The sequence below is a fragment of the Pelobates fuscus genome, chromosome 3 (assembly GCF_036172605.1).
Source record: "Pelobates fuscus isolate aPelFus1 chromosome 3, aPelFus1.pri, whole genome shotgun sequence".
Lineage (NCBI taxonomy): Eukaryota > Metazoa > Chordata > Amphibia > Anura > Pelobatidae > Pelobates > Pelobates fuscus.
In genome coordinates, this window is record NC_086319.1 from 109,239,500 (window position 1) to 109,254,901 (window position 15,402).

General features: G+C 35.8%; 1 protein-coding gene across 1 annotated transcript; it reads left to right on the top strand.

The window, feature by feature from the left end:
- The first annotated feature begins 6,239 nt into the window (after positions 1-6,239).
- On the top strand, positions 6,240-14,696 carry LOC134601655 (AF4/FMR2 family member 4-like). Its single transcript, XM_063446173.1, has 13 exons — positions 6,240-6,272; positions 7,160-7,529; positions 8,181-8,677; positions 9,365-9,447; positions 9,580-9,796; positions 10,418-10,506; positions 11,414-11,477; positions 11,650-11,786; positions 12,336-12,407; positions 13,028-13,121; positions 13,623-13,666; positions 14,092-14,312; positions 14,569-14,696. Exons 1-13 carry the CDS (start codon positions 6,240-6,242, stop codon positions 14,694-14,696), a joined length of 2,049 nt encoding a protein of 682 aa, XP_063302243.1.
- The last annotated feature ends 706 nt before the right edge of the window (positions 14,697-15,402 follow it).

A 15,402-nucleotide genomic window follows, 5' to 3' on the forward strand; every position in this document is an offset into this window, starting at 1 on the left:
CAACACCTGCAATCACTACTCAGTTTGCACGGGCAGAAATCTGAAGTCCCACTGGGACTCCTGATAGGCCAGAGCCTGTTTGACTCTAGCAGCCTTGAGTGCTGTGAAAAGGCACCGCGAGTGATAGGTTGCTGACCCCTGATCTAAGCATTAAGCGTGTTTTTTATAATAATCCAAACCTATTTTTATTTCATAGTTTTTATTGTGTGTGGCTGTCCTGCCTTAGCAAGAGCATATCATGTAATTAAATGTAGTTCTCATGGAGTGCATGAGTGTCATATGCCAATGTTCAGCAAGGAATGCCAGAGTGTGCATGTGCTTGTATGGCATTTGCTCCCAGAGTATCATTAAACAATGTAGTCATCCTAGACACAGAAGTGAAGTGAATTTATACATACCTCTGCTGCTTCACTCACCCCATAACATGTCTCAGTTGTGTTCACTAGGGAGAGGGAATAAGAAACAGTCATATTCATATTTGTATTGGAAAGATTTTAAATAAAAAAATCTATTGATATCAGTGATATCATTTGTGAATTAATGTCAAATGATATGAGATACCAAAAGTGGCAGGAAAAGCTTACATGATCCTCAGTTAAATTAATTTTATCAGGCCATCTCAAATCAAGTAAAATAGTAAATTGAAAATATTTGAGATAGCTGGGACATATAATACACAACAGGTGTAAAGTAAATGATGCCTAAACATAATAATATCTTGAGTTAGAAGTCAGTATAGAGAAATTTGAATTCATATTTAAGCATTGAAAAGACATTTATATTTAGGCGCAACTAACCTTTTAAATATGCAGTGAAATGGCATGCCAGTTCATCCAGCCGGCAGGACGAGATGACATGAGGATGTCCTCGCGTAGTGGTATGGCAGGGTCTGGGAGACAAGCGCCCGAAACATGCAGAGTTTCGCTGCATAGCTGCAGCGTACAATAAAGCCTGAAGTAAGCGGAGCTTTGTCAAGTGGCTACGGCGTTTACGAAAAGTATTTGTGGACCCTCACTGGGAAATAGCCGCAAGTGGTAGCAGCAACCCGCAACAAAAGGTACCGAGTAACGCCAGTTGAAGTAAAAGAGAAAATTACACCAAAAAAGAGCAAATATACCTTTCCACCTCCTCCTTTTTTCTTAATATTTTTGTAGCAGATGGTACCAGGGCTGTCCTAAAAGACTGTAATAATATTGTAATTCGTGTGTTGTTTCTGTTTCTATGGTTAAAATGTATGTGGGATTCGTATGATTGTTCGGTAGTTTCCATCTGTACTCCTTCGAATGTAAACTACTGAACCAATAGACCACCCAGAGAGAAGTGTGTACCTTATTAAGCATTCACACTTCTCTAACCGCAGGTTAATCAGTACTTTATTGATGTATCTGGGTGGCCGCCGTTCGGTATACGAACACGTGGCGGCGGCCATCTTACGCACGAAAATCTCAGTGGTGTCGTCGAGTGTCTGGAACTCAAATCGGACACTCGATTACCCGAACACCGCTGAGACCTCCAGGGCTCCGTAACTCCCAAACTGGAAGGCTAATCAGCCTCCCGTTCGGTAGGTTCAAATTACCGATCATTATTTGTAATATGTAGACATGTGCACCAATGAAATTTTTTTTTTCTACGAAAGATTTCGTTTTAAATAAAAATGTAATTCGTCAATCCCGAATTTCGTCTTCAAACCATTCGCTTTCGGACGAAAATCGTTAAAAATGTGTTCGTTTTCATCCATTAGGACGAAAACAGCACTGCGCGTGCGCAAAAAAAAAGCAAGGAGGGAGCCGACATCTCTACCCACTCCCTTCTTGTAAAAAACATATTACTACCCCCCCTGCATTAAAATCCATGGGGTCACTATGACCCCCATTTAAATAAATGGGAGGTTAAATCCTCCTGAATGCCCCTACTCGCGGCATTGCCAACTAAACAGTGAGCAGCCAGTGGCTGCTCACTGTCATTACACACTAATTATAAATCAATATGGGGGTCACTCTGACCCCCATATTGATAACAGGGAGATTAGTAGGGGAATATTACCTAAACAAATTTAAAATTACAAGTGACTGGACAGCTTTTGCTGCCCAGTCACTAGTGCAATAAATGGGGGGGCTGGCACAGGTAAAATATTGCTGCCCCTACCTGTGCCAGCCCCCCCTCCCTGCAGTAGGGGCATGTCACCTAAACAGCGAGCAGACAATCTGTTCAAATTTCCACTACAAAGAAAGTGCTAACTGTTCTCAGTTTCATATTGTGTTTTGGTCTACCTGGAATGCTGTGAAAAATAAATTACTCCATTATATATTATTCCTTCATTGTCACCTTCCAACTTAATTTTTGTAATTGATTTAAATTTAAACTGATCACATTGTTAGTGGTTTTATTGCTCGTAGGCACACCAACTCCAAAATATAGTCTAATTGAGGAAGGTTATTGTCTTTGTTTTTGGTTGATTTGCATTTAGACATTTTTAATGGGTAGGCTACTACATACCTGACTATAAAAGTCCATGTTACGGTACCTCCTGTAATAAATGCCCAAACTGCCGTTTAGTGGATATTCCCCGGTACAATACTGTAGTCGGTAGCGTATACAGTATAACCATGCGAACCGCGAGTTAGGGAATCCTCCAAACTCTCGAACGGTACGGTACGGCTTTCTACCTTCTTGAGCTTCAGTCACACGAACCGCCACTTACAGCCAAACGGCAATAGGACCTAAGCGGCATATAATCCCCACAAGCAGTCTCTAGTCGTTGGTAATAAAATCCCCCCCAATAACGAGACCAAGCTCCATTATGAGGGTAAAACATGAACTGAGTTTACTGTGGGCTACCTGCCCGTATTTATGCAGGTCTCCCACTTGGTTGGACTCCCCTAGGGGACCAAATGGAAGACTGAAATAACAGAAGGACATGGGGACATTTCAGACATACATCCCCCCCAATATTCCCAGCATGCATCACAGTTTCCTTTCCTCTGCTCGGGAGATAATTGGGAAGTAATTCAATTATCTCCTCGAGCAGAGGCACATCGCCATTTTAACTTCAAGTTATAAAAGACATTAAAATCTATAACTTTACAACTGCCGAACATATTGTATTCGCATAACCCATCCTCAGATAGCCTGGATCTGAGTGCGTATTATTGACGAATAGCGCTCAGATCCCATACGTATAGTTCAATCGCCATGGAGTCAAAGTCTGTTATAGTCCTTCGGTATGCGATTGACTCCATGGGACGGCTATCTGAGTTCAAGTCTATTTGTGCTGCTAAAGTTCCCGAACGGCCGGCGTTCGTATATCCCGGTCGATGGAGAAGGGAAGGTTGATGGCCTCAGCGGTGTTCGGTCGATGAAGTGTCCATTTTGAGTTCCATGGAATAACCGTCGAACACCGCTGGGCTTTCGCATAGTCAAAATGGCCGCCGCCTCGTGGTCGACATACGAACGACGACCACCCTGTCTTCGGTCTTAATGGAGAAGTGGCTGTGGTTAACCTCAACGTTCTAATTGGGATCAATAGGTTAACGAGCAGCACACTTCTCTCCTGGGTGGCCGTCCGTTCGGTAGTTGCGGTCGGCAAACAAATGTATTCCCTTAATCCAGACATACGAACGGGGAATACAGGCAAATGGCAAAACAGACGACCACAGTATATTTAGTCCAGACGGATGGGTCTGTCACAGTCCATATTCTATGAAATCTCTCAACTTGTACTTAAACCTTTAGAGGACAGTTGAGTCTTGTTTTGTAACCAAGTGCATTCTTTGACTTCATACAGCAGTGTGTTTTGTCATTTTCGTGGCTTGACATGGCTGCTGTCCTGAATTTTAGTTGATTTGCATTCAGCCATTTTTATTGGATAAGCTATTACATACCTGACTATAAAAGTCCACATTCTATGAAATCTCACAAATTCTACTAAAACCTTTAGAGGACAGTTCAGTCTTGTTTTGTGACCAAGAGCAATCTTTGAATTCATACAGCAGTGTGTTTTGTGATTTTTGTGGCTTGACATGGCTGCTGTCCTGAATTTCTGTTTTCATGAGGCAATATATTTTGTTAATAGATTTCTGCTTTTTTTTAGCAGCTTCAATGTCTTTTTTAACAATGTTGGTTTTTAACATAATATTCATAGCTTTATGAATTCACCATTACCACTTGTAGTACAAATTGTGTTTATATTGGTCTGCGTGATCCCATATATTGGTATCTTTTAATTGTACAGTAAGCTTAAGTACTTGTATTCCCAATTTTAGAAGGAAAATACAACTTCCCTAAATATTTCTAAAGTTTTATATAGTAATTGTTTTCACATTGTGAACTTCAATTCCAGCCATCTTCTCAATCACATTATATTTGAATGCAATTTGTTTCTTTTAGAAACATAAAAATATTAAATATTGAGTTTTTGTCAAGCTGGAATGCAGAGGAAAATAACTTAAGCCCATTAAATATTAAACTTTTATTGTAACCTTCCTACTTAATTTTTGAAATAGATATGAACTAAAATTGATTATATTGTTAGTGTTTCCATGGCTTGCAGGCATACTAACTCCTAAAAATATTCTAATTGAGGAAGGTTATTGTCTTTGGTTGATTTATCTTAAGCAATTTTTAATGGATAGGCTACTACATACCTGACCATAAAAGTCCACATTTTAAGAAATCTCACAAACTGAACCTAAACCTGTAGAGGACAGTTCAGCCTTGTTTTGTGAACAAGTGCAATCTTTGACTTCATACAGCAGTGTGTTTTGTGATGCTTGTGGCTTTTCACATTGTGAACTTAAATTCCATCATCTCCTCAATCACATTATATTTGAATATATTTTAAATATTTTAGAAACAAAATCTGTTCAAATTTCCACTATAAAGAAAGTTCTAACTGTTCTCAGTTTCATATTGTGTTTTGATCTACCTGGAATGATGTGAAAAATAAATTATTTCATTATATATGATACCTTCATTGTCACCTTCAAACCTAATTTTTGCAATTGATTTGAATTTAAAATGATTATATTGTTAGTGTTTTTATTGCTCGCAGGCACACCAACTCTTAAAAATATACTCTAATTAAGGAAAGTTATTGTCTTTGTTTTTGGTTGCTTTGCATTTAGACATTTTTAACAGGTAGGCAACTATATACCTGACTATAAAAGTCCATATTCTATGAAATCTCTCAAATTGTACTTAAACCTTTAGAGGACAGTTAAGTCTTGTTTGGTGACAAAGTGCATTCTTTGACTTCATACAGCAGTGTGTTTTGTCATTTTTGTGGCTTGACATGGCTGCTGTCCTGAATTTCTGTTTTTATGAGGTAATATATGTTTGTTTATAGATTTCTGCTTTCTTTTAGTAGCGTTAATGTCTTCTATAACAATGTTGGTTTTTTTCCATAATATTCATAGCTTTATGAATTCACAATTACCACTTGTAGTACAAATTCTGTTTATATTGGTCTGCATGATCCAATATAATGGGATCTTTTAATTGTACAATAAGATTAAGTAAAAAATGTAAAAATCCTGATATCCACAAGTGAATATAGCAGAAAAGAAAGGAGAGGGAATAAGACAGACAGATTAGGTATAATTCATCAATAAATAGATTAATAACTTAGCTTTAAAACTGGAAAAGTTAAGATTAAATACTTGTATTCCCCATTTTAGAAGGAAAATACAGCTTCCCTAAATATTTCTAAAGTTTTATAAAGTATTTGTTTTCCTATTGTGAACTTAAATTCCACCCATCTCCTTAATCACATTATATTTGAATATAATTTAACTATTTTAGAAATGAAAAACAAACAAATTTACATTACAAAGAAAGTGCTAACTGTTCTCAGTTTCATATTGTGTTTTAGTGTACCTGGAATGCAGAGAAAAATAACTTAATCCCATTATATATTAAACTGTTATTGTAACCTCCCAACTTAATTTTTGCAATTGATTTGAATTTAAATTGATTACATTGTTAGTGTTTGTATGGCTCCCAGGCACACCATCTCTTATACATATTCTAATTGAGGAACTTTATTGTCTTTGTTTTTGGCTGATTTGCATTTAGACATTTTTAATGGGTAGGCTACTACATACCTGACTATAAAAGTCCATATTTTATGAAATCTCTCAAATTGTACTTAAACCTTTAGAGGACAGTTCAGTCTTGTCTTGTGACCAAGAGCAATCATTGAATTCATAGAGCAGAGTGTTTTGTGATTTGTGTGGCTTGACATGGCTGTTGTCCTGAATTTCTGTTTTCATGAGGTAATATATTTTTGTTAATAGATTTCTGCTTTCTTCGAGCAGCTTTATTGTTTTCTATAACAATGTTGTCTTTTTCCATAATCTTCATAGTTTTATGAATTCACCATTACCACTTGTAGTACAAATTGTGTTTATATTGGTCTGCATGATCCAATATAATGGGATCTTTTAATTGTACAGTAAGATTAGGTACTTATATTCCCCATTTTAGAAGGAAAATACAACTTCCCTAAATATTTCTAAAGTTTTATATAGTAATTGTTTTCACATTGTGAACTTAAATTCCAGTCATCTCCACAATCACATTATATTTGAATATAATTGAATTATTTTAGAAACAAAATCTGTACAATTTCCACTTCAGAAGAATGTGCTAACTGTTCTCAGTTTCATATTGTGTTTTGGTCTACCTGGAATGCTGTGAAAAATCAATTATTTATTTATTATTTTATTCATAAAATATTTTTACCAGGAAAGGTACATTGAGATTTGTCTCGTTTTCAAGTATGTCCTGGGTCCACAAATCATTTTATTCCATTATATATTATAAATTCATTGTCACCTTCCAACTTAATTTTTGTAATTGATTTGAATTTAAATTGATCACATTGTTAGTGTTTTTATTGCTCGCAGCACACCTGTAGAGGACAGCTTAGTTTACTATGATCAAGTGCAAACTTTAAATTCCTACAGTAGTGTGTTTTGTGATTTATGTGGCTTGACATGGCTTCTTTTGGAAATTGAGGTAATATATTTTTGCTGATAGATGTCTGCCTCTTTTTAGTATCTATAATGTCCTTTATAACAATGGTTTTTTTTGTTCATTGTATTTGTTGCTTTATGAATGTCAGAAATTGCAATTAATTTAATTTTAACTTTTCTTTTAGTCTGACCCTCCATCATCAAATAAGTGGTACTTGGGTAACTGGTTGAAGAAGGGGAATCCACACAAAGTGTCTCTTGCATCTTCATTAGATACTAATATGGTATCATCCCATGGATACAACAAGGAGAATCAAGAGCAGGGCACTAGAGCAGGAAATACAGAATCATGTGGTCCAAAGGAGTTTACCACTTCTTTTACCCCCACCCGAGACACCAAGAATGCACAAAAAGGCTCTGAAAGCAGACGAGGCAGAAAGAAGTCTCCATCTCAATTTCAAAACACCACACTAAGGAGAGATATTTTGAAAAATCAGTCCAGACATTTTGCAAAGGAATCTGTAGAGACACCACGAGATGGACTCAAAATAGAGAGTGTTCCTCTAAAACTCTCTATTGATGAGGATGATAGTTTTTTTTTATTCACTTTTCATCATTGTTTACTCCTATGAAGAAGCTTCTTTCACCCCTTAGAGACCCAGAGGATCAGTTATCTCTTATTGTAAAGACTGGCTTAACCCTGTTATCCCCAAAACATGGACAGCCTTACAAAAAATCAGGGCAGCCCAAAGTTGAAAAGACAGAACCTGAGAAGCAACAAAAAGAGACCAAGAAGCAGACAGTGAAGAGCTCCAACAATGGGAAGTGGAAGCACATGGTACGTAATCTTATCACATGCACATAGAATATTTTTGTTTTTCACATAGTCTGCATAGCTTTGTAAATGTCAAAATTTACGATCAATTATTTTTTTAACTTTGATTTATTTATTTATTTTTTAGGCTGACCTTTCATCTTTAAATAAGTGGCAGTTGGGGCAGGGCACTGAAGCAGGTTATACAGAATCAAGTAGCCCAAAGGAGTCCACCACTTCCTCTACCCCCATCCAAAACACCAACACTGCACAAAAAGGCAATGAAAGCAGCCAGGGCAGGCATAAGTCTCCAGCTCAATATGAGAGCACAACACAAAGGAGAACTTTGTCCAAAAAAGCTGAAAAGGCATCTGTTGAAGCACACAAAATAGAAATTGCTACTACAGCAGAAATTACTACAAATATGCCCCCTAACAGACCAAATGCTTCTACAAATGGCTCTCACAAACTCAACATGAAGAAAGAACCCAAATCCTCTCCCTGCCTTGCAGCAGAGAATAAAAAGTCTAAGTCTTTATCAAAATCCCTTCAGAAGTCCAGAGAGTTTGTTAAAACATCTTTAGTCCAAACGTCTAAAAGTTCAGAGAGCAATAGAACATCTCCTCTAAAACCCTCCATTGAGCAGGAAGATATTTTTTATCGCTTATTATTAACTCCTATGAAGGGGCTTCTTTCACCCCTTAGTGACCCTGAGGATCAGTTACCTCTTATTGTAAAAAAGGACTCAAACCTGTTGTCCCAGATTCCTGGATGGCCGTACAAAAATACAGAGCAGCCCACGATTGAAAAGATTGCACCTAAGCAGCACCCAAAAGAGACCCAGAAACAGACCGAGCAAAGCTTCAATAAGGGGAAGCGGACGCACAAGGTTAGTAATCTCAACACGTACACAAAGAATTGTTTTGAAAATGATTTATTTTGTTTTCTTTTTCTGTCCCAAAACACCACATAATTTTAAACTTATAGTAAAATTAACTTTAATATCTCTTTCCAGTTTAACTTGCTTTCACAGCTCTAACTTTTTCATAATGAATAGAGGGGTTTGGTCCCTACTGTAATTTTACTCCTGGACCAAAGACACATGATTTTATTCCAGAAATGTCATCTGTCCTTGTGTGGATATTTGTTTTTGTTTTACACTTTCACTATTCTGACCACTAGCATAAGTTGCATTGGTTACTGAAGTTTTCCTAAACAAATATATTTTCCCACTGTAATGGGGTTCTCAATATTGTCTCATTTTGTGTTATTTGCAAACCTAGTTCTCCAAACAATTGATTTGTGTGATGTCTAAATAGCCATTGTAATGTTTCTTCAAGGACATCAAATTGAAACTGAACAAAGCTTTGTTATACTCTTGGCTAGGTGTCCCAAGTTTCCATTCAGATTAATATTAATAATAAATGTTAAGATTTATTGACTGACATGAATTCAATAGAAAATTCAGATTTTTATTTTTTCTAAATAAGGGTGTCTTTAAAAACTCGAGCTTTGCACTGTGATTGGATATTTTAAAATATTTTATATTTATAGAATATGTACATCTTTTTAACAGAATGATGAAGAATTAAAAGGTAATGATGCCAAGAAACAAAAAGTAGAAGAAAAGACCACAAACTACAAAGTGCCCAGTAAAGAGTAAGTACTATATCTGATCTTGTTTATTCATTCACTATGTGTGTATGTTTGTATTGTGTGTGCGTCTGTGTAACCTCTCATGTACATTGTGTTGCAACACCTCATTAATATATTTGTTTTTTCATGTTTCAGGTTGTCAAAACCAAATCCTGTAAAGGAAAGAGAGTTACTCCCTTCACCTGCAACCCCAGCTCTACAGAAAGATTTCAAGTCTGAACATGGGTCTCGAAAAAGAACCATTAGCCAGTCTTCATCTCAGAAATCCAGCAGCAGTGGCAGCACAAAGGATAGTGGCACCGAAAGTAAGTCTTCTGATAAGCAAAGAAAAAGTAGCACCGAGGAGACAAAGGTAAACATTGCAATGGTTTTCCAGACAGAAATTCTTAGGGATGATAGTTTCAAAAACCTGATTTGCCCAAGTTAATATCTTAAGGGATTGTTAAATCCAACAAATGTTGCATTGTTTGTTTACGAAGTTGAACATGTTTACGTCTTAAACTGAGTAAATCCTTCTTCAATGGGAATATTGTGCAGCTGAGTATTGTTAAACCTGTACATCGTCCAATCCAATTGGATTCAGCTACAGACCCTTAGTCTGTAATGAAGTCAATAAGCAACGTAATAGCCGACAATATATTTTCAAGGTTTTATGTGTTGCTTTCAGCCAACATGCGTTTAACTTTAAACCAGTTTATGGATATAGAACAAAACAGAAGCACATTTCTTACAGTTCTGACAATATAACTTGGTCCATTATGGGACACCCAATGTATTGTTGTGAAGAAGAGTTCCACTGTCTGGATTAGATCTCATTCATAAATAGATAAATAGAATGCCTATTCCACTCAGGTTTTTAATTTATTTAAAGGATTTTCAGTGATGTAGACATCACAATTGGAACAGCAGTAACAACAATATAGTCCGCAAAACTTTACTTTGCGTAATGAATTGTACATTTCTTCCTTTCCAGGATAAACCCTCAGGTAATACAGCTTCTGTCGCTTTTGTGCCAGCAATCGATAAAAAATTGTGGAGAGCAAAACTGACCTTCGAAGACAGGTGAGGCATTTGAAACACAAAATCATCTCTTTAACATGGTGTTGTACAGATAGACCTTTATGGTAGTTTATAACATGAAAGCACAAACAAACAAGTTAATTATTTAACATGTTAATCAGCAAAAAATATATTTTTTGACCATATCGGATTTACACCTTAACAATCTCTGGGAAGGACTCTCAAATGGTAACACAAGACAACATGTTTTATCTTTTTTCATAAAACTAAATAGCATTTTTCTTTTCAAAACAATTTAATGTATCTGCAGTTCTATTCTACTTCAGCTTTTGTTGGATAGAAAAAAATAATGCCGACCATGTTGTCCAGCAAGAGCTCACTTTAAAGGTCCCTGGGCTATCATAACTTTTGACTTCTAGTGTTAAACAAACACATTGCTTAAATGAACACATCACATTAGAAAACTCAAAAACACCAAAATTTGTCCATACAACAGATGGCTTTAAAGGTCCCGGTGCTATTGTAACCTTCTAGTTATAAGACTTCAGGTGTTATAACACATTACTTAACTCTCTCTATTAGATACATCTTTAAGATTGTAGAAAACTCAAAAACACAAAACAAGTAAATCATTTACAATGTTTGTCAGCAAAAGAATATTTTTGATCTACACATTAACAATCTCTGGGGAGGTTTGGGGATGCTGGGGGTAGGTGGTGGCTACAATCTGATCTTAGGGCCCAACTGCCATTGTCTTCTGTCCATATAAATTGTCATATAGACATAACTCCGAGGATCAGTGTAATAATGATTTGTATGCCTTGCTTTTCTCTCCAGCACTCAAATGGTTAAACTAGACAATATGTTTTATCACTTATTTCCTTTGCAATGAGTAGTTTCATAAAAAATTGGTATGAAAACATCTCTTAATCCATTTTGTCTCTTCCAGAACCCATTCCGCTGATCGCTATCTACTGGAAGCGAAGAAAGTAAAGCACAAGGCTGATGCGTTGGTAATGAAGTACCCCCAAATTTTTACAAAGGTGCATTTTACTTTGCTTACGTTTATTCTGGCGGGTGGAAGATAGCGGATTTTGCATGTATTGTTGTAATTTTTCAGTGGGTTTGTCTTTGTATTTTTCCAACCTGGCAAAAAAAAATATCTTTTTTTTTTTTCCTTTGTAGTCAGACAGGTTCGAGAAAGCAGTACTCTACCTTGATGCGGTGCTTTTTTTCATTGAGTGCGGAAACGCTTTAGAGAAGAGTGTCGACGAATCAAAATCTCCATTTCGGATGTATGGTGAAACATTAGAGTTAATAAAGTATGTATTTTAATTAGAACTTTCATTTTTATGGGATGTGATATGCTTGTAATATTATTACTTGTTAAGCAGTAGTTTGAGGGTTTTTTTTTGTTTTGTTTTTTTTAAATCACTGCCCATGTTTTGTGCAGAGCATCAAGTAATATATTAGAGATAGGAACATTTTTCTGTGGATGCTCTATTTTTATGGCATCCAGCTTAAAACCAAACTAGGCTGTAGGGAAACCAGAACAAGGCAGTGTTAATATTAGTAATACTTGCCATAACTCCTGCAGCCTGTGGTGGGTGTCACCTTGCCTTTCCTCTTTGGCCACTGCTCAACTCCTGCTCTTTTGTATTCTATACAGATTAGAATGATGAATTTAAATACTACCAGGGGTCTGATGTAGTCTATTCTATTAGGAATCTTAGTAGTGGAAGAATGTTGTTAGAAATGTGTGGCCGCTGTGTGCAGTGAGGCTTGGTGAAAGTAAACGTTAATGTCTTACAAATATACTACTAAAACAATTAATTTTACTATATTTTAATAAGTTTGCATTACCTTTCTAGGTACACCTTGAAATTGGCATGCCCTGCAGCCCCTGATGCTACATCAGCTGATAAGAGACTTGCTGTTCTTTGGTATGTATTTTTTCACTCTTGCATTGTAAACCAAAATCACACCATTGTCAGAAAACCATAACCGAGCGTTATCTGATATTAATTCTGAAGGCAGATAGTAGAGCAAATATCTAAAAGTGGAAATATAAGCCATGCTATGTTTTGCCTGTCTCCATGCACAACTTCTTCACTTTCCAGTAGATATGTCTATAAAAGTGTATGCCAGTGAGGTAGTCATTGGTTGGACTTAACAAATATGATCTGTTTGGAATAGCCAGTTTGAAACCGGATGCTTGTGAATCATACATTGCGTACCGATACTTCTAAATGTGAACAGATAACTAAAAGTTCTAGGTATATATGGCAGGGAGTTTTATAATCAAAGTGCTATTCTCCCTTAAGATTTGCAACCAGTTTGGTAAGCATGACTACCTGTACTAATAGGAGAAAAATAATACCAATGTCAACAGTTAGTACCACATTGTTTTCCTTTGCTGGTAGATATTTTAACAAAGAAATTTATCAACTAAGAAAACACTATGCTAAAATGAATCATCCAGCCAGTGAGATACCTGGTCTACTAACTAATACAGATTTTACATGCTGCATATTTAGTGATTGATTTTGTTGTGTCTCCTCAGTCTTTGCTGTCAATCCCTTTTGTACTTGAGGTTATTCAAACTGAAGAAGGAGAGTGCATTGGAAGATTCCAAGACATTAACTGAATACTTAAACGTAAGAGCTTTTTCAGAATGGTAGCAATTGCTTGGTATTTCTATATATTGTATTTTTAGGGTCTTTGGGTTATTCTTTTTTTCTATATTTGTGTTGTCAGTGATTTTGTTTAGGACTGATATTTTTGAATACTAATGACTGATTTAAATTTAAATATTTTATAGAAATGTAGATGTAAGGGGTAATTCTTATCAGGTCCATAGTTCAAAGTTTGAATCCTTCAACAATTAAATATTGTACATGATTCAACTTCCATGTACAAATCTTGGGTATTACAGGTACATCTTCACATGTTTATACTTCTGTTTTATACATTTTGTTGGTGACATTATTTGTAGATGTATTCATTACATTTTTTTACTTATCTGAAGTTCACATTAGGAGGATAATAATATACATAATAATAGACTGGTTGTGGTCCTGGAGGATTAAATCATAAAGGCCCACTGTAATTCCAGGGATTTTATTCAATATTTAACATGTTTTTTTTTCCCTTTGCAGATCTCTTACGGTAATTCTCAAGCTCCATCTCCTACCAGGGGAAGGTAAGACGTTTGCTTTAACTACGTGATTTCATTTCTTTGTAGTTAAATGTTTGGAACATGCCTTGGAAAGTATTTTTGGGCAATATGTGTCTAGAAAACAGAAACTAAAAGTTTTTGTTTTAAAGCAAACCTGCTTTGGCCTAAAATTTGAAATGAACTTCGAAAAGTGCCCAGCACTCAGGAGTTATAAATAAATGTATTTTAAACCACTCAAGTGTTCCTTTTATACCTGCAAGGCATAACATTTGCAAACACGTAAGGTTATGCAGTCATATTTAGGCTTCTTAACAATCAAAATATATGTGTTTTCTATATTTAATCACTCTGAAATGGAACTGAATGCAAGTATAATTATATAAAAGAGGCAGCATGCTCTTTTTGACTAAAGTTAAATCCTAACAATGACTTTTTCATTTATCATATAGCAAATCCGTGAGTATGCCTTTCCCAGTGTCTCCGAAGCTGTCTCCCGGCAATTCTAATAGCTATTCCTCCAATGTGTCCAATACTACTGGAGACACGTCATTTGTGACTATATCACAGAAGATTCACCAGATGACAGCCAGCTATGTCCAGGACACGTCCAACTTCCTTTATGCCACTGAAATTTGGGACCAAGCAGAACAACTCTGCACAGAGCAAAGTGGTAAGGTTTCTTATTATTTACATAATATGTAATAAACTGCTTAGTTTCTCTGTATTATGTATTAAATTTATTCTAGATTAAAGGGCTCTTATAGTTTACAATTACAACTACTAGTATAGACATACTTTAAAAAGATGAGGAGGTCCTTGCTCTGATTTTAGTCTAGATACTGGAATGCAGCTTGACATGGAATATTATAACTAGAAAAAAAGGATATTGGCCTCATATTTACATTTTATTTATTTCTTCTCTCCAGAATTTTTTTCTGAACTGGATAAAGTTATGGGCCCCCTGAACTTCCATTCCAGCACCATCCCAGAACTGGTATGCTACACCCGTCAAGGCCTGCACTGGTTACGCCTTGATGCCAAGTTGAAACATTAATGACCCCAACCAACTAGAATCCTTTCTTGCTGCCTCTAACTGTATCCACAACACTGTGTTTTTTGAGATTGCAAGACTGACATAATTTACAGACTGGCTGGTCACGATGGACAAAGAATTCTGCACGTCTTCTTTTCACACATATCCTTTAAAAATAAGCTTTGCTGTTCATCTTGCTAAAAGACACTATCTTTATTTTTATTTAAAAATAAATTATTTAAAAATTCCTGAGGAATCCAAATTCTTGATTTCATGCACAATACATTTTTAAAACTATTTATTTTAAGAAAACGTTAAATCTGCCATAGAGAGAGTTTTTCTTTATTATTTTTTTTATTTAATATAAATGCTTTCAGCAGTTTAGAAGATGTCATGAGTACATGATGGCCTGCATTTAAAAGGGCATTGACAAATGATATGTCTACACTTTCTTTTTGCTGTGGTAAATAATTAAATCAAACGATGAAATCCAAAATAAGATTGAAGTTTGAGACATTTGAAGCAGTAAGAAAAATTACTCTCTTTTTTTAAAAATCCTATGATTGTGCATCTTCAATGTACTTTACATGATAAACCTCACATTTTCTTTTTATGATTTTTTGGCTTTTCATGGTTTGATTTTGTCGGAGACCAGGTTAAAGCTCCATTCATTTTTAATATGTAAAGATTAAAAATGTACATATAAATAAATGCTGATCAAGAACTG